Here is a 25,945-nt window from a genome sequence, read left to right as displayed (position 1 = left end):
ATACTTTATGTAGCAGTTGCCATTCCTCTTGCTAAAGAACATCTTTTTTTAAAAAAAAAAAAAGAAGAGGGTAGTCAATGCACGTTGGGTAAAAAAAAAATTCACATACTGACATTTCTGTTTTTTTGTTTGCTATAACAAAGGACGACCCCGAAAAAACCCCATCCCTGCGAGTTTTGTTCGTGCTGGACGGGAAAAGTCAAATGCAAAAATGGTCCCTTCCTCCTCTTCACACTCAAAGATATCGGACCCTGAGATTTACATGAGCAGGAGTACATTCCAGAAAGTGGCTTTTAGCATGTTGTTCAATCTCCAAACGGACATTGACGAGATAAAGAAGAGAAAGTTTTGCCATTGTTGCCAAGGGGCCAAAATGAAGAGTGTTGACTTATTCAGGGAAAACTTCTTACGTGGCTAATACATATACCAATATGCCCAATATTCATGCAAAATAAAAAGCCCATGCAAAAATTAACTACTAAATGGTAATGCGGTGTGTCATTCAATAATTAATACATTTAACAAAAATTATTATTTATATTAAAAATTTGCCACCACATATTCATTTCTCATACAGCATAAAAAAAATATATAACAACTTCAGTTTTTGTTACGTTATTTTATTATACATTTGTCTAAGTCAATTATAATAGTTACTTAGTACCAGTCAAATAGTTAAGTGTCCACAATCGTAAATAAGTCCCAACCATTACCTATATTTACTATAAAACCTCAAATGTACTATTTATTGGACCTAAAATTACGCTTCTACCCTCACTTATTTAAACAGTACCAACTAAAAAAACACAACCGGTTATACCAAGTCAAAATACTCAAAAGTCAACATTTTAATACCAATGTACATTTGACACTTGGCAAATTTCTGGGCCTCACATAAGGGACTTAGTCCTGTGAGGGACGCCAGAATTTCCCATATATATGCATATACATATTATTGTTTTTATATATATATATGTATGCATACACATAAGCATATAATAGTATATTATAATGAGATATATTTTGTTTTTTGTATTATTGTTATTTTTTTGGTATTATTGTTAATTTGTATTTTTGTATTTTATATTATTGCTATTTGCTAATTTATGCTATGTTTTTTTTACCTTAGGATAAAGATTGGCAATTTGGCACTGTCAAAGGAAATTGAGAATTACTGCTTGCTGAAATTATTTACTAAAATAAATTAATGCTGAAATAATAGAAAATTTTATGTATATTTGGCATATCATGAATATATTAGTTGAAGGGAAATCATGAAGTGATTCAAACAAGAGAATATATTTGGATGTTATACAAGGATATGAGTTTCTTTAAGGAGGTAAATATAATGACTTGTTAATATTGTTATTTCTTTAATGATTTTTATTTTCAATAAGTTGTGAAGTTTGGCTTTTGAATTGTAGACAACAAACTTAAGGAGAATGCAACAACAAAGGAGAACACCAAGACACTCATTGTCATTGTTATGTTGATTGATGGATTCAAGTTTTCATTTTGTTTAAATTTCTATGAACTATCTAATCTAGTTGCTAAAATGGATGACTCTAATAATTTTAGGACTTGTGTTTGAAATTTTGATAACTATAATATTTTGGTTTTAGTAGTAAAAAACTACTAAGACATGTTTTTTTAAATGGGTTATGACCCAACCCAACTCAACCCTTAATGTAATTAGTAAGGTTAGGTTATATATTAAAAAAGTTTTAAATGGGTTAGAATTCTCTAGGTCGATGTAATTGGGTTGGCTCATTCAAGCACCCTAAACCCGGTCAACCCAACCCATGTCCAGCCCTAACTGCATTTATTTCTCTTTTCTTTAGCTCATTGTTCATCATTAAGATCCGCTTTGAGGTATTACACACAAAAGAACTCTTCAATTATTGCTCAGTGCAATTTGACGAAAAAATTAGTCAACATTTTGGTGCTTGCATTGAGAGTGATTCTCAGAGTGAGATATTCTCACCTACCACCAAAGGTGGGCCACCCTCTTGCTGGTCATGGCACCTAGGCGTGGTCGAGCTAAAGAAAATGGTCATGCGACCCTACCAAATCCTCATCCTCCTCCAAAAGATGTTGAGGAGGACCCCCACAAGAACCTAGATGAAGGCAATGTTAGGGGAGAGTGAGATAACACCACTTTAAAATTTAGAATCTACACAAAAAAAAAATGATTTATAGAGACTAAAAAAGAATGGAGAAAGAACTTGCAAACCCAAGTAGATGAATGTCTTCTTCAACCTTGATGAAGCTTCAAAACTCTAGGCAAAACCACCACTTTGAGCAAACCTTTAGAACAAAGCAAAATCACAAAACCAAGACTTATACACGTTGCAAAACGTGTCCTAATACTCTAATTCCCAGCCACCATGGATGCTTAAGGCCTTATTTAAGAGGAAATGAGGATTGAGATTGAACAAGCCTTAAACTCACAAAGTTAAGCACTTTCTTCATGAGTTCTTGGAGAAAACTTAAGATTCTTGGAGCTAGAGAGAGATGGGGTAGAGAGAGATTGGACAGAATGATCAAGTCTCCCAAATACTCCATTTTGACCCTTATATAGTGTAGGCACCATCATTAGATTTAATTAATAGGATTAGACTTGTAAAACGCGTCATTTGAGCAATTTCTATAACTTTCACATGCTACAGTAGGCGACACGTCGCCTGCTAGGAGTTTTTGAAACTCTAGCTTCCAGACGACGCAACGCCTCTTGGGAGGCGACGTATCGCGACCCCCTAGAGTTTTGGACACTTCCAAAGGTCCCAAAATTTCTCCAAATGCTACCAAACTTTTTGAGAACCCTTAGATACCTCCACGTATCACTTTGGAACCAAAGATGCATTTTAAAAGCGTCTATTATTGAAACTCAAATTCCACATCTTTACTATGTGAAATTCTACTAAGTGTTTATAACTAGCTTGTATTTTAACACTTATTCTCTGTATTTAACCAATCATAACAATCCCCCACTTGGTTAAATACAAGCCTCATTCTCTAGCTTAAAATATTTTTGGTGCATAAAATAAAGTACCTTTCGGTTTGAACTTTACCTTAGTGAAAATACCACAAAGTTCTATCGAAATCATTGATTGCTTAAAATCTTGAACCAGGTATTTCGTATGATGAAATTGGTGGTACCTCACACACCTCCACCACATACTTTATTTTCCCACTTTTTTGCTTAGCACTATCATGGCCATGTGCTCATTTCTTCATGAACTTTCTGGGGAGAAACTCCAACTCCCATGAGAGGTGACACCACCTCTAAGTCCACATAAGTGAAGTTCTTACAACATCTTTGCTACATTTATAGATGCTTGTTACACTCAACTGAACTTCATTAAAAGCCCTAGGCTTAACTCTAACTCGATAGCAACCAACACTAACCATCTTGGATAGAATTCACCATAAGTTTTAGTGTTGAAAATATTCATTTATCAATGACTTGTTTTTACCCATTGAACTATTTCCCTTGATTTGTACAAGTTGAGAGTTGGGTTTCCATCATTGGTGAATCTATTCTTCTAGGAGCTTCAATATTATCCCTTTTGAAGTAGAACTTACTAACATTCTCAGAAGAGGTTTTGTAAATGGATCCGCTAAGTTCTCACTTGTCTTAACATATGAGATTGATATGATTCCACCTTGAATCAATTGTCTCACATATTCATGTCTTAGACTAATATGTCTAGACTTTCCATTATACATGTTATCCCCAAAAAATGGAGATCGATGACGTGGCAATAGAGGTGACAAGTGGCAGTACATGGTCCGTAAAAGACACATTAAATAGTCAATAAATACATTGACTCCTCAGAGTTGTGATAAGATTTTGACTGGTTTGAGAAGTGTCATGACCGACCAGGCATGACCTTGTCCGACCAGTCACGACATTACTGCCCAGGAGTGACATTGCTGCCCAAGAATGGCATGCTAGACCGGAGTGCCATGTTAGAGGAGAGACATGGCATGCTAGACCAGCATGCTAGACCAGAGTGCCATGTTAGAGGAGAGACATGGCATGCTAGACCAGAGTGCCATGTTAGACCAGCATGCACATGTCCTAGCACTTGCATATGTCCAGCATGCATGTGTCCGACCAGCACTTGCATATGTCCAGCATGCATATGTCCTACCAGCAAGTGCATGTCCTACCAGCAAGTGCATGTCCTACCAGCCAAGTGCGTGACTGTACAATAGAGGTGTGTTCGACCAGCTTGAAGGAGATATGGGTCGACCAGATAGAGGAGGACTAAGTCAAGATTCCCAGAAACGGCTTCAACAAGAACCGGTCTTGGCACACGCGGGAATATCTCATTTTTCCCACAAATTGGGTGTTCTGTTAAATTTTGAATATTTTTGTAATTTAAATATAATAAGAATAATGAAATATCCCGATTCTAGGGGATATCAAATGTATGATCCTAAGCCTATAAATATATGGCTTATGGGATTAGAAAGGGTCTTCTTCTTCTTTTGGGACTTTTGGGAAATTTTGGGTCTGAGTTTTCTAGAGAGAGAAAGTGCTTGCATCTGAAATAATTCTTGTATTCTTATAATCTGTATTGAAGAAACTCAGTTGGCTCAGTTCATCTGATCTTGAGTACAGATCTATAATCACAACTCTAAGTGGATTAGGCTATTACCAACATATTGGGGCTGAACCACTATAAAAATTGCGCGTGTTATTTATTTTCTTTTCAAACCCGTCTGTGTCGTTTTATTTCTCTTGAAGGTTTCATCATTTTTGACGTTCTCACGTCATTGGCCAAAAACGCGGTCAACAATACACACTATTATATGCTCTAGCAAGTGCGGATTGGCTATCACAATGAATTAAAATTGTTGATACCAAATCTGCAGTTAAATGAATATTCATCATGAGATTCCTAAGCCACTCGACCTCTTTGTCGGTTGCCACTAAAGCTATAAACTTCGCTTCCATGGTTGAATGTGATATACAAGTTTGCTTATTGGAGCCCCATGAGATTGCACCTCCTCCAAGAGTAAACACCCAACCGGTGGTGGAGAGATTATCTTCAACCCCGATATCCAATTAGCATCGGAATATCCTTCAAGTATCCTTAGAAAGTTTGTATAGTAAAGACTATACTCTTAGGTACCCTTAAGATAACCAAGAACCCTCTCAATAGCTTTCCAATGTTCGATACTTGGATTGCTAGTAAACCTACTAAGTTCACTAATCACATATGCAATATCTGCTCTTGTGCAATGAGCGACGTACATTAGGCTTCCTATTGCACTTGCATATTCCAATTGAGTCATCGCTCTTCCTTCATTATTTTCAAACTTCATGTTTGAATCAAATGGTGTATGTGCCTCTTTGATTTTGAGATGACTAAATTTGTCGAGCACTTTCTCAACATGGTGGGTTTGACTTAACACAAAACCCCCCACTATTCCTTCTAACTTTGATACCTAGAATGTTATCCACCTCTCCTAGGTCTTTCATTTTAAAGTTAGAAGATAGAAACATCATCGTTTCCATTATTATTTTCATGGCATTACTAAAAATCAACATATTATCTACAATAGACACGCTAGTATGACATAGTCACCACAAGTCTTAGAGTATAAGCGCTTGTCTGCATTATTGTGTCTAAATCCATCAGAAACAATGACTTTATCAAATTTCCCACGCCATTGCTTTGGAGCTTGTTTCAAACCATATAATTATTTGACAATTCTACACACTTTATGTTCATTTCCTTGAAGAACGAAACCCTCTAGTTGTTCCATATAGACCTCTTCCTCGAGATCCTCATTTAGGAATGTCGTTTTTACATCCATTTGGTGAGCATAAAGGTTATATATAGATGATAAGGCAAACAACAATCTTATAGAAGTAGTCCTTACTACCAGTGCATATGTGTTGAGTCTAGTTTTTGTCATGTTTAGGTGGTGTTTTAAGTAGTCTTTTATCTCATTTTTCTTTCATTTAGTGCGGGTTTATGCTGTGTTTGCTTGTCTTTGTGAATATCAGGAAGAATTGAGTACTTGGAGGAAAATGTCAAAGAAAGAGAAGAAATAACCAAGTTTTATAGCATATTTTGAGAAATGATGGATCTCAACATGATTTGGAGGTGTTGGTAAATTTTTGGGATAAAATCTTGAAGAATTGAGAGATTTCTTAAGGGTCACGACATGAGCAAAGTAGAGTCGCGGCTAGCTAGTGAAACAGAACCAATGTTTTGAAGGAGAACTTTGGGCCACGGCATGGCTAAGGAGAGCCGCGGCATAAAAGGGCAACAACCCAGAAATCGCAGACACGGGCCGCGGCATGGCTGAGGAGGGCCGCGGCATGGCAAGGCAGAATCGTGAAGGATTTTAGACACGGGCCGCGGCATGGTACATATAGAGCCGCGGCCCGCCTCTTCAAAAGCTAAATTTTTAGGTTTTTATAAGAGGAAAGAGAGAAAAAGAGGAGATACGGGTTTTGGTGTGGGAAATTCTTGGAGGCTGGAAGGCTTGGAGTATTCAAACTGCATGTTTTCATCTATTTTCTTATGTTATTTTTAATTGTCTTTGTGATTAGCATTATGAATATGAACTAATTTTCTGTTTAGGATTTTTAATTAAGTCACTTGAATCCCTATTATGAATTAATGCAATTTCAATGCTCTTCTTCTTCAATCTTCTTCAATTCCATATAACTTGTTCTTATTGATTGATTATTGATTGGCCATCTATAGTCATTATTTAGATGTTTTTAAATCAAAATCTGAGAAGTGAGATTTGAATTTGCTGTGGTTATATTGGACATAATTTTAATTTGGAGCGAAAGTATCCATATTAATTGTGTAACTATTTATTAAGTTGTTGAGATTAATGCTACCTTTGTGGTTCAATTTACCGTAGAAATATAGGAAATTGTCATCTAGGTTGAGTTTATAATTCATAGTATGATTATAGGCTGCTTTTATCAACTTGTTAATTGAATTAGGCAAAAAGAAGAAGAATTTAGTATTTTGTATTAGGAAATGATATGGAGGATAGTTGATGAGATTAAATATCCTAATTATTTCTTCAGTGTTTAAATCCAAGGTTTTGCTATTATTTGTTATTTTATTTAATTTTTAATTATTGTTTCTGAATATTATATTTTCTTTTGCTGTGTCTATAAGAATCAAAAATTCTAATTGACCAAATAGAAAGAGAAATTAATTGATTGGTAACTGAGGATTCAGTCCTTGAGAACGATACTTGGTTTTACCAAGGTTATTACTGAATTGCGATACGTGCACTTGCGTAGCATCTAATATCCGCAACAAATCCGCAACAGTATGTGTCAAAATAATCCATTCTCTCCCTTTGTTTGAATCCTTTGGCTATGAACCTAGCCTTGAAGGTTTGTATGGTGTCATCGGTATGGTATTTCTTTCTAAATATCAATTTGCACCCAATTGGTTTGGACCCCGTTGGAAGGTCAACTGATTCCCAAGTGTGGTTTTGCATAATTGAATCCATTTCATCATTAATTTCCTCATTCCAAAAAGCAGAGTCTCTTGAGGACATTGCTTCTTTGAAAGTTTTGGGATCATCCTCTATTTGATTTATTATTGGATATTGCCAAGTAACTTCCTCATTATCACCTTCAACAAGGTATAGTGTCTGTATTTGAGAACACTTCTCACTTGATCCCAAATCCTTGAGCCTTTGGCTCCTTCTAGGCAATTGAGGTTGCTCACCAACTACTTTACGAGTCTTCTCTTGAGGCTCTCTAGTGTAGGCCTTGATGGCTAGGCTACTAAAGAGGTGCGATCTGCACTCTCTCTCGGCACGTGCCGTGTGAATGAGTTGAATGCTTGCATGAGTTAGCTCTAACTACGAAGCATGTTAATTATGATTTATATGTTGTTGAATATTTGTTTCTGTTATACTGGGTTTTCTTGCTGGGTCTCGGCTCACGGGTGCTTTGTGGTGCAGGTAAGGGCAAGGGTAAGTTGGACCAGCCATGAGTTAGAGAGCTTTAGGGCGGCGCATACATACTCAGCCTTCTCGACTACCACGACTGGGATTACTTTTGAGGAACTAGGGTTAGAGTTTATCTTTTGCCGACTAGGTCGGCTATTTTTGTAACTTTGAACACAATGTATTTTGTTTGTAAACTCTTTTGGGATCCTTATACATACTTAAACACTTAAATGAAAAGTTTAACTCTTTCGACCAAAAATTTTAATACCTAAACTGTTATTTATCTTTAATTACATGCTTAAAGTCTAAATGATTCGCTTAATGAGTTATGCACTATTTTTAACACACTGTGTAACGGTCCTAGATTAGTAAGGTGTTACACAAACCATGTCAAATTACCAAAGCAGGATTTACAAATTCAATAAACAAAGTGGAATAAGTGGCATCTTAGGGAAAAAATTAACTAACAACACATTCAAATTAATTTTAAATATATATTATGTCTATGCAAACATAAATATTTTACTTTATGCCTATGAAATATTTTAATTTTCTTTTCTTTATTGTTCACAACTTTATTACTCACTTTATTGATTAGGCATCTCATTCTGAAACTATTAAATGCAGACAACAAGCCATGCCTAAACAGCTTAATCAAAATAAAATTAACTAATTTTTCTTCTCAAGATTGGATAACATAAGATATATGCGGGTTTAACTGTAATAAATTTAACTGATTATCTCCTACCTCCCTTAAAAAACACAAATTTAAGTCAAACACTCGTAATTTATCTTAAGGATGTATGCCACGATCTGATACATTAAACTAAAATCAGAAATACACACCATATACTGCAAGATTAGGGAATTAAAACAAAATGCACACAATATACACCCATATAGGAAAATCAAGGCAATGTCAAATAAAAAAAACATTAATTCAGAGCTTCTAACCTGGAACACTTCTTCAGATCCACTCCTTTCGCTTCTTCGCTCTTCTTCAACCCACTAGAAAAAACAAAAACAAATATATATAAGCGCGATGTGGAAATCAAGCTTGTAAAAGAAAAAATAATAAAGGAAATCTTCTACTCTGAGTGGACACAAAGGAGGCAGTTCGCAAGGATTTGAAACTCAACAACCAGATTTTGGAGTCATTATTTGCAGCTGCTGTAAAAAGCCAGGCCACACCAAATTTAAGTGTAAAAAACTACAGTTTAAAAATCAGCAAAAACAGTATGCTAATGTTGCACGTACTGGTGATGCCTCTGATCAACCGGTCCTTATTTCTGTAGATGAATTTTCCAAGTTCTCACGATATCAGGACTCACTCAAGTCGTCATCTCCCTCCATCACTACTCTTGTTGATTCAGGTATATCTAATGCGATCTTCTTTCCTCATCTTCCAAATGGGTCATTGATTCTAGTGCCACAAATCACATGACAGGTAATTCCATCCTCTTTTCAACTTTTCATTCTCACACTTCCACTTCAATTGTTACTTTAGTTGATGGATCACCATCTTATGTTTGTGGATCTAGCTCTATTAATCCTACACATTTGCTTACTTTGTCGTTTGTCTTACATTTACCTAGTTTGTCCTTCAATCTGCTCTCAGTAAGTCAACTCACTCGTAATCTTAATTGTTGCATCTCATTCTTTCCCAATCATTGTCGCATCTCATTCTTTCCCAGTCATTGTTTATTTCAAGATGAAAAAGATTATTGGTAAAGGACATGAGTCTAACGGTGTAACGCCCTGGTTACTCCAAGACCGTTACTGTGAACTTTAAACCGTGCTTAACTCGCTAAACAAGTCATTTGGTTATAAACTTGCATCTAGGTGTTATTAATAGGCTAAGGTGAAAAATCTCGACCAAAAGGAAATGATATATTTTATTTAAAACATAAAACTGTACATGGCCCATAAAAATATTTACAAGTTATTTACAATCCAAAATGGTCATTACATTGTAAAAATTACAACCCGCCGACCTAAGCAGCAAAAATAGGGTTAACCCCTAATTCCTCTGAGAAACACCTTGGCCGTGGTGGTCAAGCGGCTGCATATGTACACATCACCACCTAAGCTCTCCACTCGAGGCTGGGTGAACTTTTATTTCCCTTTACCTACACCACATAGCACCCGTGAGCCAAGGCTCAACAAGAAAACTCATTACTGCATGTATTCAATATCAACAAATGATTATGATAATCATAATGGGCTCGTAGCCTTAATCAGATAATATTGAGATTCTAATAATCATGTTGGGGCGTATAGCCCTAATCAGATGGTATCGAGATTCTAATAATCATGCTGGGGCGTGTAGCCTTAATCAGATAAGTGACTAATGAGTAAGTCACGAACTTGGGCTCCGCACCCTTAGCCATGTGACGATGCAGTCACCTGGGCCTTTTGGCCCTGACTCTAAGTAACTAGCCTTTAAACTAGACAAGCGCTTTTGTTTTCATCGAACTTAAGGTTGATCAAGCATTTCATGCTTATGATGATAATGCTTATATCGATTAGATCTAATCTTTTCAACTTGCGTCAAACACACTAATACCGTTCTTGACTCATAGGTCAATCCCATACGACTAGTGCTCAGTACTACTGTCGAACTTGACTAATAAGTCACAGCTTCATAGTCAATACTGACACCATTGGTGATTCTGACTAATAAGTCAGTACCATTCACAGATAAGCAAGACTGCTAAGCATTTAATACGCAATCAATGTCCACATATAGAGCACTCAACATGTCTCATTAATAACCATGCATGTCACATACTGGGTGCATTTTTCTTACTTCTGGTTCGAGCGTGAAATAATAAAAGAACGACCCTTGAGAATGATCAATCCTTTGATCCCTTAGCGGTCACCTAGTCATAATCAAATATGGAATTCCATCAATAAAATCAATAATAAAAGGTTCTTGACCTAAACCTCGCTCCCAGTACCTCGAATTGTACTAAAGCGGTTAGTAAATTCGATCCCAAGCCTTGGGAATTGAAACCTCGAGCCAAAAACCCTCAAAAGTACCCAAAATAGTACCCTAGAAAAATAGGGTAGCGCTGCCCCCCAGGTGCCATAGCGCTACAAGCAGGGCTGCTATGCCTTGGACAGCGCTGTAACGCCCATCCTTGGGCGCTGTAGCGCCAGAACCAGGGTGTTTCAGCCATGGTTTTTCCCCTTCAATTTCTCCAATGTCCAAACTTCAAAAACTGAATCCAAACCTCAACCAAACTCACAAATGAACCCAAAAACTCATTCTACAAGTCCTAGGCATCAAAACCCAATCAAACTTTGCCAAAAACTTCATTGAATTCTCAACTATCCAATCCAAAATTCCAGCTGAAAACTAATAGAAAAATAAGGCAAAAACCAGAGTTTCCATGGCTAAAATCTTACCTCAAGCTTAAGATTAAACCCTCTTCAATGGTAGAACACAATCCTAAACCCTCAAGGCTTGATTCCCTAGCTTGAATCCTCAATTGGAGCTTTAAAAATTCAAAGGAAGAAGAAGGAGAATGGTGATCGTGAGAGAGGAAGGAAAGACACTATGTTTTTGCTTCAGCTTATGTCCTTCTACAACTTTCTAGTTTTAAGTATAACCCATGGTCAAAAGACCAAAATGCCCCTAGGTCAAATAATTTCCTTAACAGCCCCCAAAGGCAAAATCGTCATTTCTCGTCTATCTCATTAATCATAATTAACGTTCTCCAAGTCCCATTATTCCTAATATTCTCAAATGCTAATAAATAATATCCCATTACCCTTTAATTCTCGGTAATGTACTAATCATCAAATTACCCCGAGACTCACCGTGAGCCCCGAAATTAATCCCGTTATGATCAAATCGCTAACTTGTATTCAAAGATCGTCTCATGCCGAATAGCTCAAACAAATCCACATTATAATGTGGCCTCATCAATAATTCACCAACATGCATGAAAATATACAAATATGCCCTCAATGGGTCAAATTACCAAAATACCCCTATAATGAAAAGTGGACCCACATGCATGTATTTATCATCATATAATAATATAATTCACATAATCATGCATATAATCATTTAATGGCATAATAAATCAATTATGGCCCTCCCGACCTTCTAATCCAACCATAAACCTCATTAGGGATTTTGGGGCATTACAAGCGGCCTCTATGCTCTTGACATACCACCACCAACTTCAATTGCTTGTTTGAGTGTCACTTCCGCTTTTGAGACTCAGTATCATTTGGTCCATCCATCTCTTCCCTTGCTCAAGAAAATTTGTCTACAATATAGTAAGATGACTTCATTAGATTGTGAGTCATGTCAATTTGCCAAATACCATCGTCTTAGTTCAAGTCCTCGAATCAATGAACATGCTAGTATTCCTTTTGAATTAGTTCATTTTGATGTTTGAGGTTCTTCTCCTATTTTGTCTAAACCTGGATTAAGGTATTTTGTTACTTTGGGGGATGATTATTCTCGTGTAACTTGGTTATATTTAATGAAAAATTGTTTCGAGTTGTTTTCTATATTTTGTGCATTTTGTGCTGAGATTAAGAATGAATTTAATGTTTCTATTTGTACTTTGCAAAGTGATAATCCCAAATAATATATGTCTACTTTATTTCACTCTTATATGATTTCTAATGGCATACTTCATAAAACTTCTTGCATTGATATTGCATCCCAAAATATTGTAGCAGAATGTAAAAACAAACATCTTCTTGAAACTGCATGCGCCCTTTTGTTTCAAATGTATGTTCCTATTCACTTTTTGGCCAATGTCGTATCTACAACATGTTTTCTTATCAATCACATGCCATTGTCTGTTCTTAGTGGTGAGATACCTTTTAAAATTCGTTTTCCCAATAAGTCATTGTTTCCTGTTGCTCCTAGGATATTTGGTAGTACTTATTTTGCTTGAGATGTTTGTCCACATGTTACCAAATTAGATCTCAATTGATGTTACTTTCATGGAAAACACACCTTACTTTTCTTCTTCCTCTATTCTTACTCGCCAAGGGGAGGATGATGATTTGTTGTTATATTCTATCACATTCTCTACCCCTATCTCGGAACCAACTTCTCCCAAGCCTTATATTATTCAAGTCTATTCTTGGCCTCCACCTCCTGATTCATGTCCTACACCTACTCCTTCGTCATCAGATCCAGTCCTAAGTGATGATCTTCCTAATGCTTTATGCAAAAGTAAACATCAGTGTACTTATCCTATTTTTTCCTTTGTTTCATATAATGGCGTCATCTTATTCTTGTTCTTTTATTGCTTCCCTTGATTTTGTCTCTATTCCTAAAATTGTTCGTCAAGCTATATCTCATCCTGATTGGCATAATACAATGGTAGAGGAGATGAATTTTTTAGATGACAATGGTACTTGGGACCTGGTGGATGTGCCTTTAGGGAAACGAGTTATAGGATGCAAATGGGTGTTCGCATTTAAGGTCAATCCGGATGGGTCAGTTGCTCGATTGAAAGCCTATCTCGTTTCTAAAGGCTATGCCCAAACCTATGGGATGGACTAGTATGATACTTTTTCTCCTGTTGCAAAATTGACCTCTATTCTATTGTTTATTTCGATGGCGGCTACTCATGATTAGCATTTGCATCAACTTGATATCATGAATATTTTTCTTCATGGTGATCTTCAGAATGAGGTGTATATGGAGCACCCTCCTGGGTTTGCTGCTTAGGGGGGAGTCTGGCAAAGTTTATCATCTGAGAAAATATTTGTATGGTCTGAAACAGAGTCCTCGTGCTTGGTTTGGGAAATTTAGTCAGGCTATCAAAAAATTTGGTATGATGAAAAGTAAGATTGACCATTTTGTGTTCTACAGACGAACAGACGCCGGTATCATTTTGTTAGTTGTGTTCGTGGATGATATTATTATTACTGGAAGTGATACTATGGGAATATCCTCTCTTAAGTCTTTCCTTCACATTCAGTTTCTCACGAAGGACTTGGGGATGCTAAAGTATTTCTTGGGTGTTGAAGTCGTGAGGAGTAAAAAATGTATATTTCTATCTTAGATAAAATATGTTCTTGAATTATTAACTGAGACAAGAAAATTGAGAGCAAACCTTGTAGTGCACCAATGATTCCAAACATTCACCTTACTAGAGATGGGGAGCTATTTGAAGATCCTGAGAGATATCAAAAGTTGGTTGGAAAGCTGAATTACCATATTGTGACTCGTCCAGATATTGCATAATCGGTTAGTGTTGTCAGTCAGTTTATGTCATCCCCAACAGTTCACCATTGGGCAGTGTTAGAGAAAATTTTATGTTACTTGAAAGGAGCACCTGGACGTGGTATTTTATATGCAAGTCATGAGCACACTCATATTGAGTGTTTTTCAGATGCAGATTGGGCAGGACTCAAAATGGATAGAAGATCCACTTAGGTTATTGTGTTTTTGTTGGAGGAAATTTGGTTTCATGGAAGAGTAAGGAGCAGAATGTTGTGTCAAGGTCCAGTGCACAGTCAGAATATAGGGCTGACACAATATGTGTGTTAGATAATGTGGATATATCAGCTCTTGACTGAAGTAGGTTTTAAAACTTTAGTTCCAACAAAATTGTGGTGTGATAACCAAGCTCTTGGGATTTGGGCTTCACAAAACCTTTGTTTATTACAACTCAATAACAAAAGTAAACAAGTAAATCAATCTCAATGAATACTTAAACACAATGGTAAAAGGGATTAGAGTATACATTTCTTGAAGAACAAACCCTAGGGACATAAAATCACAAGTTATGATTTTATGTGAGAAGCAACAATGACAAGTCTTGACACAAATGAATATTTGTTATCCAAAAATCTCTATTCCTAGCCTTCCCTTTGAAGATGCTTGAAGCTACAACAAATGGAATGAGATTGGGACTCACAAGCCTTGGACCTCCATGCAATTCAAGCTTTCTTGATGAATATCTTGGAGAAAACTAGTAATCTTGGAGCTAGAGAGAGAGTGTTCTACTTTTTTAGAGAGAGAGGTGAGTGATCAAGTCACCAATTAATTCATTTGGACCCCTTAAATAGTATAAGACCCTCATTAGACTCAACCAATGAGATTAGAGCATTTAAAAATAAGTTTTGGAGCTAAAACACGTAACTATACGGATTTTGTCAGCCCAGGCAACACGTCGCCTCCTAGGAGGCGACGTGTGTCACCGACAGAGTTGTAGCAGCGCTCCAAGAGGTGTCTCAAAACACCTCCAAGTGCTCTCCAACTTCTTGGGTACTCTTATATGCTCCAAATAAACATATTGGACCCAAAAAGTTGATAAAAAAATGTCTATACTGAAAGTCAACTTTCACATGTTGACTTTTGTGAAATTGTTATCGTTTTAACACCTCTTCGTGCCTAAACAATTCCACCATGTTTTTAACCATTCTCAACACAAGATGCCCTTGATATTGCATCTAATCATGTATCTCATGAGCGAATTAAGCATATCAAAATTGATTGTCATTTTTTCCTTGAGAAAATTCAACAATGTTTGATTTCTACAAGATATCTAAAGGTTGTATAACAATTAGGAGACATCTTCACGAAAGCTTTGAATGGGGTTCACATTGATTATCTATGTAACAAGTTGGGCATGATTAATATCTATGCTCCAACTTGAAGGGAGTGTTAGAATGTATATAATAGCTATAAATTAAGATTAATTATTTTAGTTTCCTATATTCGTCTAGTTTCCTAGAATGATATCTCTAGTTTGTATATAAATATATGTTATTTTTACAATGAAATACAATTCTCTTCACCTCTTGTAACAAAGTTTATAAAATAAAAAAACAATAAAGGAATAATACAATACACGCATGCCCACCACATTAAAAAACTTCATCCCTAAAAACAACCAATCAACGTTTAAAAAAAGTCTGCACCAGTGGGGATGTTTTTGACATCAGCACAGGAGAAGTTTCCTTAGTTATTTACTTAAATCTAAATCTTTGTTAATTTGAAATTTTAATTTTTACAAGAGTACTATTGTCCTTAAAAATTGACAGGAGTATTTTTGTGTTTATTTTTATCAAAACAAAAATTAAAACTAAGAAAATTCCACCCAATTTAACATCAAACTCACATCAAATGTTAGATTTGGAGTGTAAATCAATAAGCAACCAACACGCATAGGTTTTAAATATATATTTATATAAATTATGTTTTACCTGTTGATTAGGATGATCATCAAATTGAGTCAAAGCCAATGCGACATTTTTCGTACTTGCCAAATGGATCATCATCCCAGTGACCATCGACAGAGTTGTATACTCCAAACATAAAGGAATTATTTTCATTGTAAATAAAGTTCTCAAAGAAGTTACAAAAATCGTCATCAGCTAATGAGAATTAAGCTTCATAAAAGGAGGACTGTTTAGAACTTGAGCAAAAGTTTTCAAACACAATGGAGTGAAACTAGAGATTTGAAGGAGAATCACCGGTCAATATTTGGTAATGGTTTGGAAGAGAATGATGAATCATTGTAACAACCGCTACTACTATCAACAAAAACAAACTGAAAAATTAAAGACAAAGAAGCTAAGCTCTTTAGTTGAGATTTATTTTTTAGGGTAATCTTGAGTTGAGATAGATATTACAAAGCTAGAAGGTTGAAGAGTAGAAAGTTAATTTTGTCTTTTGGTGAGGACTAGACTACATAGTATGAATGTTTAATGGACTTGGATATAATGAACTTTTTTTTCTTGACAAATACATAAAACGGATTAGATTAGATGGATCACTACATTATTAGAATAGATTGGATTAAAATAAAATAATATATGTAAAACAATAACATTAAGTCGTCTCCAAAGTCTTTGTTTTCGATTGTTACAAAATAAAAATAAAAAGCCTTTGTTTTTGATAAATAAATAACAAAATAAAGTTTTCTTTCTAGGTTTTCACTTTGCGTTAGCCTACAGCTACCACAAAGTTTATGAATTTTTTTCCCCTTGGTCGGAGTGCCACCTGCGCTAGATCGTGGGTTGGTCATCTTCTGGCCAAGTGGATCTTTGCTTAGGAGGGATATTCGTCTTCTCCAGGTAGAGTGGCTTCGGCATTTTCTGCAGATTGTGGGGGGCGCGAGTCTTTCTAGTGTTATATTCCTCCTCTCCAGCTCAGGAACCTCATCGTGGATTGTGGTAGGTGAGCTCCTATCTACGATGGCCTGTGATGGTCCTAGTTTTTCTGGCACAATTGGTCGTCGGAGTGGTGCATGATCGGATTTAGTAAGGTTGTTGGGTATTAGGTCAAATCTGTGGGTTTGGCTTTGGGGGTTGAATTTGATGGATTTGCGGGTAAGTGGTTAGTATGTGTTGGTTGTGGGGGTCAAGTCCGACTCTAAGGATAGATTTATGTTATTTTTGTTTATTTTTGGTGTGTTTCTTTTATTTGTGCTTTGTGTGTTTTGTCTATGTTTATTTTACCATCAAGACCCATACCGTTGACTCGATTTTTGGACAACTTAACTATTTAGGAGTGAGCACTTCTGCGCATATAACTTAGAGAGAATAATGGATAAATAAATGTAAAGAACGCCAAGGAAGTATAGTGGCTCGACCACTAACGACGTACATCCACTTTTAGTCAATGTATTGATTATGTGATTCTTACAAGGAGTAAATGGCTTCTGAATGTAAGCTTGAGTCTAACCATTATTGATCTCGAATTACATTATTTATAGGGACAAAAAGGGTAGTTGGGAGTAATGGGACAACTCCTTGCCTATTCTAGCTTAATCCTACGATGGTCAGAATGTCTGCATAATTATGCCTCACTTGGAATGTCTGTCAGTGAGGCCCTCTTCGGAGAAGCAATGCTGGCTCAGCCTCCTGAACGATCTCCGCAAAATTGCCTCGCTATGAATATTGTAGCTTACTTATCGAGCGTGCCAGACCCACCTCGATTGCCACATCATCTGGTCCAAAATTCGGCCTACTTTCAGATTTGGATATAGACAAACAGGATATGGATCTCTTGGTTCGTATTCGTTGGTCATTTTACGTCAATTTTCACAAATCTCATGGATCATTATTTATTTTCCAATAATTTTCCAATAAGTAAGTCTTTAATCCTTTGTTTGATTTTAGGTGCTTATTCATTACTGGAGTTCATTTATCATTTCTCCATTTGGAAAGGAAATTAGTTTACTTCATACTCATTGGATGCTAAATTAGTGGCACCTATTAGACTCAGTTGAAATTTCTATCTTTCGGTTGAAAATTGTAACACATTATTACTGATATTGCTCGTTTGAGCTTGTGATAGGTAGTATCCAATTGACATTGTTAATGATAATTACCTATTCCTTATAAAAATAGATATATATGTTTTAATTCTTTCAATAACAACCAATGGGCCACAATTATTGTTCTATCCACTACAAATATATAGTTCAACAAAAATCCTAGCACAATCATACTAAATTATTTCAATTACACCAATAATTTTTTATTATTTAATTGTAAGTTTTTAAATTGAAGAAACATTATATGTAATTTTAGGGAGCATCTTAGGTAGGGACATTACTTTTGCCCCTACCGTAGGAGTATTTTCTATTTTTTCGTATATAGAAAAATTATAACCTAATTTTTTTTTTGTATAACAACATACATGATAGTTATATTAGGCATCCCGCCAATTTTCAGGGAATTCTAAATAATTTACAATGTCGAAATCGAAGTCCAAATAGTTTGTTTTCCACGCTTATAAAAAATAAAATAAGACACGCATGCAACCGACGGTTTGAACTTTGATTTCGATATCGTAAATTATTTGAAATTTTTCGAAAATTGACAAGATGTATGTTGTAACTATAATGTACGCTATCATACAAAAAATTGAGTTATAATTTCTTCAAGTGCTAAAAGTAGAATTCGCTTCTAAAAGTGATGTCCCTACAAAAAATATCATATATTATTATATTTGACAAGAAAAAGATTTCTATTATGATAAAAATTTGAGTGTGCGCTAACTCGGCCCTATACATTTGTGTAACATAAATTGAAGATAACTGAGCCATCTTACCAAAAACGACAGCAAGGCTTCATATGAGAAACAAACGTGCCGTGCACTAATTAACCACATTACTTTCCACACTGAAACGAAAAACGACAAAAAGGTTAGAAAAAATGACTTGTCGTTCTTATAACACGCATTTTCCCATAATGCAAAAAACACCATACTTTACTTATCTTACCAGTTTCATTTAAAATTTGATCCTCCTAGTTCATACACAACAATAATTGCTTTTTACATCAAATTTTCCAGCTATTATTTTATATTCAAACCAAGACATGATTGAGAAGATAAATTGAACTTAATAAGATAAATTATTCAATGTGATGACCATAGTTGAGTTGTGATTATATTCCTTCACAAGTTTAAAGCTTAAAATTTCTTAAGCAACGTGATAATCTTCCATCCTAAATTGTTGCAAATAAACAAACCAATTAACCCATTTCTTCTCACAAAGCCATTTCAAATCCCTCTGCCCAAACATATGCAAAATTGAGAACAAGCACTAGTCATTTCCCTTTTGAGAACATTATAAATACAGTTCACTAATCCAAATTGATCATGAAAATGGCCTTGGGAGTTACCAAAATACCATTAACACTTGAATTGATTATCCTTTTACAACTTCCAACTATAGGGAGAGAATATGAACAAAAGAAGAAACAATGATAAATCTCAAATGGGTGAGTGAGAGAAGTTTCTGTACAAGAAGAATCCAACCAACATGATAGAAATGAAAGAAGAAAAGCCATTAGTTTAGTTACCAATTCTCCTTCACAATTTTGGCTTTTTCAAATATGAACTTCCCCTCTTTATACTTCTGTGATGCCTCATAAGCTCTTTCATACTTCCACCCCAACACCTCACGGCAATCGCCGCAGTAGATATCAGCAACGGTGTGGAGACCGGTCATTAGATGGCGGTCTTCTTTCGGCCCTACAGAGATGTTCATCGCGTGCGAAAAGAGGAAAGCTCTGCCATTTCTTCCCTAAGGAGTGTTCAGAATTGTGTGGGAAAAATAGGGTTAAACAAGGTGTTTGCTCACACTCTCAATCTTATAGGCACCCAAATCAGAGATTACCACACATGGTTACCCAATACAAAAAAAAAAAAATAACAAGGTTCCAATCTAAATTTGGCTCAATATGAAAGTTACAAGGGCTGTTTTTGAGTAACCAAATGCAGCCTAAAAACAGCTCAATCAAATTTATGTTCCACAATCATATCAGTATTGAAAAAATATGATAAAAGTTTTCTTCTTGTATTGATCACCACTCAAATGAAAGTTTATTATCTAAATTTGGGATATCTTAAACTTGTTTCCTTGAGTAGAATAAGATCACAAGTTTTCCTATTTTGATCACTAAGTATAAATATCTATAAAATAAAATTATAAGGTTTCTAAACTAAACATGGGTTTCATTTCAATAAGCTCAAACAATCCCCCATTCTAATTTTCTTTCTGCAACATACTTGATTTCCTACATGGGTATCTTCCCCAACAATTAAACCCTTTCAAAATAATGATCATCAACACAAAAAAATAAAAAAAAGTCGAAAAAAACTTAATAAAAAGTAAGTTTCTTACCTGAAAAGCTTTAGAAATTATATCATCATGAAGAGAAACATGGTTCCTGCAATTACAACAGCTGTATAATCTAGGCCCTACCAAATCCTCCATTGATTAACCAATTGAGCTCTAAAGACCTCACTGCCCACCACTCCACCCAGAAAATTTTAAAAAATAATAATAACAATAAATTTCCAATTTAGAGTAGAAAAAATAAACAGTAAAAAAAAACGAATGTGAGAAGAAAAGGAAAAAAAAAAAGTTAATTTCTTCACCTAGAACAAGATCAATGATGACCCAAATGCCTGAAGTAAAAGATAAGAACAGAAATGGAGTTAACGTGGAAGACTGAACAAAAGTGAATTGATTACAAGGTTGAGCAAAGATACCTAAATATAAATTAAGATATATAAATAAATAATAAATAAAGGATCTATTTTGGGATAGAGATATGATTGGCCTGAAACAACACCATCAGCAAGCAATAGGGAAATAATAATAATAATTAAAATAAAAAAACTAAAAGGGAATTTTTTTTCTTTATTATTATTTTTGTCTGTTGAGTCAAAAGCATGCAAAACAAGAAACATGAAAAAAGAAATACATTGTTTTATTAATTAATTTGATAATAAAATAGCTATGAAGTGTAAAATATATTTTTTTAATTAAGAAACTATTGAAATTGTTGGGATTTATGGAAAATGAGAGGAAATATTCAATTTTTTGTGATTATTTTAGTATTTTATGATACCAATTGAACAAAATCAATCGATAGAGATCTTTTTTTTTGGTGTTACGTTTTCAAACACTTTACCTAACTTGACTAGTGAACAGTGATGTGTTAATATTCTATTCCTGGTTGGTTGGTTTTTAGATTGATAAGACTTGGTAGAATCACGCGCTTTGAATGCGCGTGTGTAACACTTATGTTGACCTTAAGGTCGCAATTAAAATATTGACATTTCCTTTTCTCTTTTTATCTAATGAAAAGTTACTTGACAGTTTTTACTTTTTACCCCAGTTAACTGAACAAGGGATTGCACTGTAAAAAAAAGTTACTTTATAAAAGTAAGGAAACGAAAAACAATGAGCTTATTATTAAAATAGTCTATGGGCCGGCGAAACCTCTCTTTAACCACTCCATTCAATTCAAACTTGTTACATTCTCATCACACTAAATAAACAAACACTTAATAAGAGCACCAAATTTTGGTCAAGTTTGAATCTTCTTCCAAGATTTACACAAGCTTAAGTTAATGATGTGTTAAAAGATTATTTTGCATATATTTCCAAATTTAGGCGTGTATTAAAGAATAAATATTAGGAAAGACCGAAAAATAAAACTTTGTTTCTTTATTGATGTAAAAATTAAAGTGTACAAGAGAAACCAAGTTAAAATAAAGAGTCAATATGTTAGTTACATTAAGTAACATGAGCTACATAAGGGTTAAACTAACTGTACACATATGTCTCCTAATACTCTCCCCCTCAATATAAGGTGTACATATTGGTAAGACTCAACTTGGATAATATGTCTTTAAAATGAGTTGGGAATAAAGGTTGTGTGAGTATATTAGCTAACTTGTCTTGTAAATGAGCTTAATTGGCCACTTTGAACTTGTTGCTATGTGACAATCAATGTCAACATGCTTGGTGCATTCATGAAAGGCGGGGTTCTCGGAAATGTGCAAGGCAGCGTTGTTGTCACAATACATGACCGCTGGTTGTGATGGTGAATCCCAAAGTCCTTTAATAAAGGAAGCAATCATAGGAGCTCCCAAGTTGTGTTTGTCATAGAACGATATTCACTCTGCAAATCTGGTTTGCTTTTTAGACCATCATGATAATAGAGATTTGCCCAAATAAATGCAATAGCTTGATATGGAGTGTCTAGTATCCGGACAAGTACCGCAATCGACATCTGAAAAAGCTTTGAGCAGAAAGTTTGATGCTGAAAAACGTGAGACAATAACATTGTTGTGTTGTGATGGTGGTGCTGAGTGGAAAAAAGGTCTTGAGCAAGATTGTCTTTGAGATATTGGAGGATTTTTTTAGCAGTCTTGTAATGAGGTTATGTAGGCTCGCTTAAGAATTGGCTCAACCTATTCACAACAAATGAAATATCTGGTCTTGTATGTTAGGAAAATATGTATTTTGCCTCAATGGAAATAATAAATTACAACTCTATGCAATATATTATAAATAAATAATGATTGATTAAAAAGAGTTACAACTCTATAACTGAAAATTACAAATAAACAAAGAAAATGAAGAAGATGATGAAGAAGAAGAGAATAGTAAAATACAACTCTAAGCAAAATGTTACAAATAAAGTAAAGTGTTTGAAACAAAAGAAAAGAAAAGATTACAACTCTTGAACAAGAAATACAAGTAAATAGAGAAGAACAATATAAAGATGAAAAGCAATAGAATGAAAGAAAGGAACAAGAAACAAAAGATAAACAACTCTCACTCACACTACCAAAGTGAAGAGTGTTGGGGATCACCAACTTGAACAAGGTTTGAAACCTTTGTCCAAAAGCTTATTTCCCTATAACTCAAGCACTAAGGGATCTCTCACAGATTATAGGAAATGCTTTCTGGAATTATCAAGCCTCAAGGTGTTTCTAGCCAAGTGCTCTAATGGATAGAAAATGTTGTGTCTTACAAGTGAGCATTAGGCTCCTATTTATAGAGTTTTGAGACACCATTTGAATTTCAAATTCCACCAACCCCCATGGCTGTTACCAATGATTAATTGGATGTTTTATGGAATTAAAATAGAGATTTGGGAGTTACTAGGCTGTTGGAAACGTTCAAAATTGGATAAAAACTGAATTTGTATGAAGCTGTCAGCCACTAGGGCCGCAACGCTTGTTTCAAGCGCCGCGACCCTTGGTCATTTTCAGCAACCAATTTTTTAAGTTTTTTCCAAAACGTTCCAATTTATTCCCACTTGATTTTGTAACATCCATACACAATATGGGAGTTAAAATCACATCTCTGTCAGCCATTTCTCATATGGCTTTAAGAAATTCATCTCAATATTGTGTAACAACAAATCTACACAATAATGAGTGATATTTAGGAGTTACAAATTTGTGATGAATTTGTAACACCAAATATGTTACATGTTTGGATATTTCACATATATCCAAATAATGTAACTCTCTATTATATGTTACAATATGTGACACTCTATATCACATTTATTTAATCTAAAACATTATATTATAAAATAATATAATATTACATTATATTATAAAATAATATAACATTCCCCCACTAGATTAAATAGTCATCTATTGTAACACTTATTTAATCAATCATTATATTTAAAAATATAACATATCCCCCACTTGATTAAATAAGAACTCTCTCTTATAGAAGTCATTGCATTGATGCATAAAGTAAAGTGTTTTTCAACTTGAACTTTACTATAGTGTAATTATCACAAAATTTGTCGAAAATTTGGTTGCACTAGGCATTGAACCATCTTTTCATGATGACAAATTGGTGATAATACACACACCCTTGCGATGTTCACTTGAGACCTCTATGTCTCGCTTTGCATCGTTAATGGCCATGTGGACTTTCCATTCATGGACATTCTTGAGAATACTCCCAATTCTCATGACAGGCGGCACCACCTGTAACGCCCTACTTCCTTAGAGTCGTTACTAAGTGAGTTTTAAACGTGCACTTAACTCGCTAATCAAGGTTTTAGGTCAAAAGCGTAACTAAATCATAAACAGTGAAATAAACTTTGAAAATAATTCCATTTACTATAAATCATTGAGTGTTTGACACTTGGGATCCCAAGATACTGTTTATAAATATTTACAAAATATAATTACAAAACAAGTCGACTAGACGACAAAATCTAGGTTTTAATACAACCATCTCCCAAAACCACTGGTTGTGGCAACCAGGCAGGCCAAACATGTACATGTCGCTTCACGCTCTCCGTACTCATGGTTGGTTGACTTTCCCTTTGCCCTTACCTGCACCACAGAGCACCCGTGAGCTGAAGCCCAGCAAGAAAACCCTCACAAGCAGATAACATATAATTAACAAACACTTAGCATATAACCAGGCCACCAATAGGCTAAACACAGACGGCCATGCCGTCCCAGGCGCTTTACCAGGCCCTGGGTTCGCGGTCCACACCGTGAGGATATCTCAGGTATCCTTTAGGGTCTCGCCCTGGCAGCTCGCACTCCACGTGCTCAACGCTGCTCCTGGCCCCTTGCCGCTCTCGTCCTTGCACTCCACGTGCCTAACACCGTTTCCGGTCCCTTACCGTTTCTGGCCTTGCCGACCTCGGCCTGCGCCGTTCCTGGCTCTTGCCGAACGTTTACACATATGCATACATAGCATAATAAAGAAAATACTAATTATGAGCAAATCAATCAAAGGGACTATGCCCTGCAACACAGTCACATATAGGGCTCAGCCCTGGATACAAGCTCTATGGAAGACAGTGGTTTTCTTACCTGTACCCCGAGCTTCACAATGCACCAAAGCCACGAGCACGGTCCTCTAACCCGAGCCTCTCCGAAGACCTAGTCACAACACATATATAACATCCTTTAATACTAACCAATCCAAAACCACTTTCCGAGACCAAACCCATACTCTCGGGACCTCCAATTTCCTAAAACAACACAACGGAAACATCCCCCGAGCCCCCGGATCAAATGGCCAAAAATGCAAAATTACCCTATCCTGAAAATAGCCTAGCGCCGCAGTGCTGCCCTTGAGGGCCGCGTCATCCAGCAAGTTAGAGAGTACCCCCAGCCCTGATGTAGCCTCGCGCCGCGACGCCCCTTCGCGAACCCAGAAATCTGGGTTTTCCCCTGCATTTTCCCCGAGCCAAAACACTCCCAATTCCACCTCAATGCATACCTAAACCCCAAAATCAGTTTAAAACTCCAAATAATCCATTTAACAACCTATAAACATCAACAACAAGCTCAATTACACAATTGCATCCAAAATCCACACTTGAGTTTTAGATTTCAGAAACTTAAACCATGGCTTCTACTACCTTAGAGTCGTTACTAAGTGAGTTTAAGATGTGCAAATAACTCGTTAAACGAGGTTTTTAGAACAAAAGTGTGATTAAACAGAAAGTCAAGGCTGTAATCTTTAAAAGTACTCTTTCTCATTAAAAATTCCAAAAGCTAAACATTTGGGATCCCAAAATAAGGTTTGTAAAATATTTACAATTCAAAATAGGTTTACAGATGACTAGTTATCAAAACATAGTTTAGTACAGCCATTTCTCAAAATGCCCCCAACCAAAGCAGTCGGGCAGGCCAAACATATACGCGTCGCCCCCACGCTCTCCGTACTCATGGCTGGTTGACCTT

At 35.6% G+C, this 25,945-nt stretch overlaps 1 protein-coding gene across 4 annotated transcripts; it reads right to left on the bottom strand.

Annotated features, from left to right (window-relative positions):
• Nucleotides 1-18,454: 18,454 nt before the first annotated feature.
• On the bottom strand, nucleotides 18,455-20,974 carry LOC133834449 (protein yippee-like At4g27745). 4 transcript variants are annotated; one of them, XM_062264063.1, is made up of 4 exons: nucleotides 20,589-20,885; nucleotides 19,765-19,988; nucleotides 19,010-19,080; nucleotides 18,455-18,879 (listed from the first exon to the last, which is right to left on the bottom strand). In XM_062264063.1, exons 1-3 carry the CDS (start codon nucleotides 20,679-20,681, stop codon nucleotides 19,056-19,058), a joined length of 342 nt encoding a protein of 113 aa, XP_062120047.1. In that variant the 5' UTR covers nucleotides 20,682-20,885; the 3' UTR covers nucleotides 18,455-18,879; nucleotides 19,010-19,055. The 4 variants fall into 4 exon arrangements, with proteins under 4 accessions (XP_062120047.1, XP_062120048.1, XP_062120046.1 ...); XM_062264064.1 differs by lacking the exon at nucleotides 18,455-18,879 and having other exon boundaries at nucleotides 18,898-19,080; nucleotides 20,589-20,711; nucleotides 20,846-20,974; XM_062264062.1 differs by lacking the exon at nucleotides 18,455-18,879 and having other exon boundaries at nucleotides 18,898-19,080.
• Between the last annotated feature and the right edge of the window lie 4,971 nt (nucleotides 20,975-25,945).

Source organism: Humulus lupulus, chromosome 5 (genome assembly GCF_963169125.1).
Source record: "Humulus lupulus chromosome 5, drHumLupu1.1, whole genome shotgun sequence".
Classification (NCBI taxonomy): domain Eukaryota; kingdom Viridiplantae; phylum Streptophyta; class Magnoliopsida; order Rosales; family Cannabaceae; genus Humulus; species Humulus lupulus.
The sequence above is the reverse complement of the archived record's forward strand: the minus strand, read 5'-3'. Positions and strand labels throughout refer to the sequence as shown.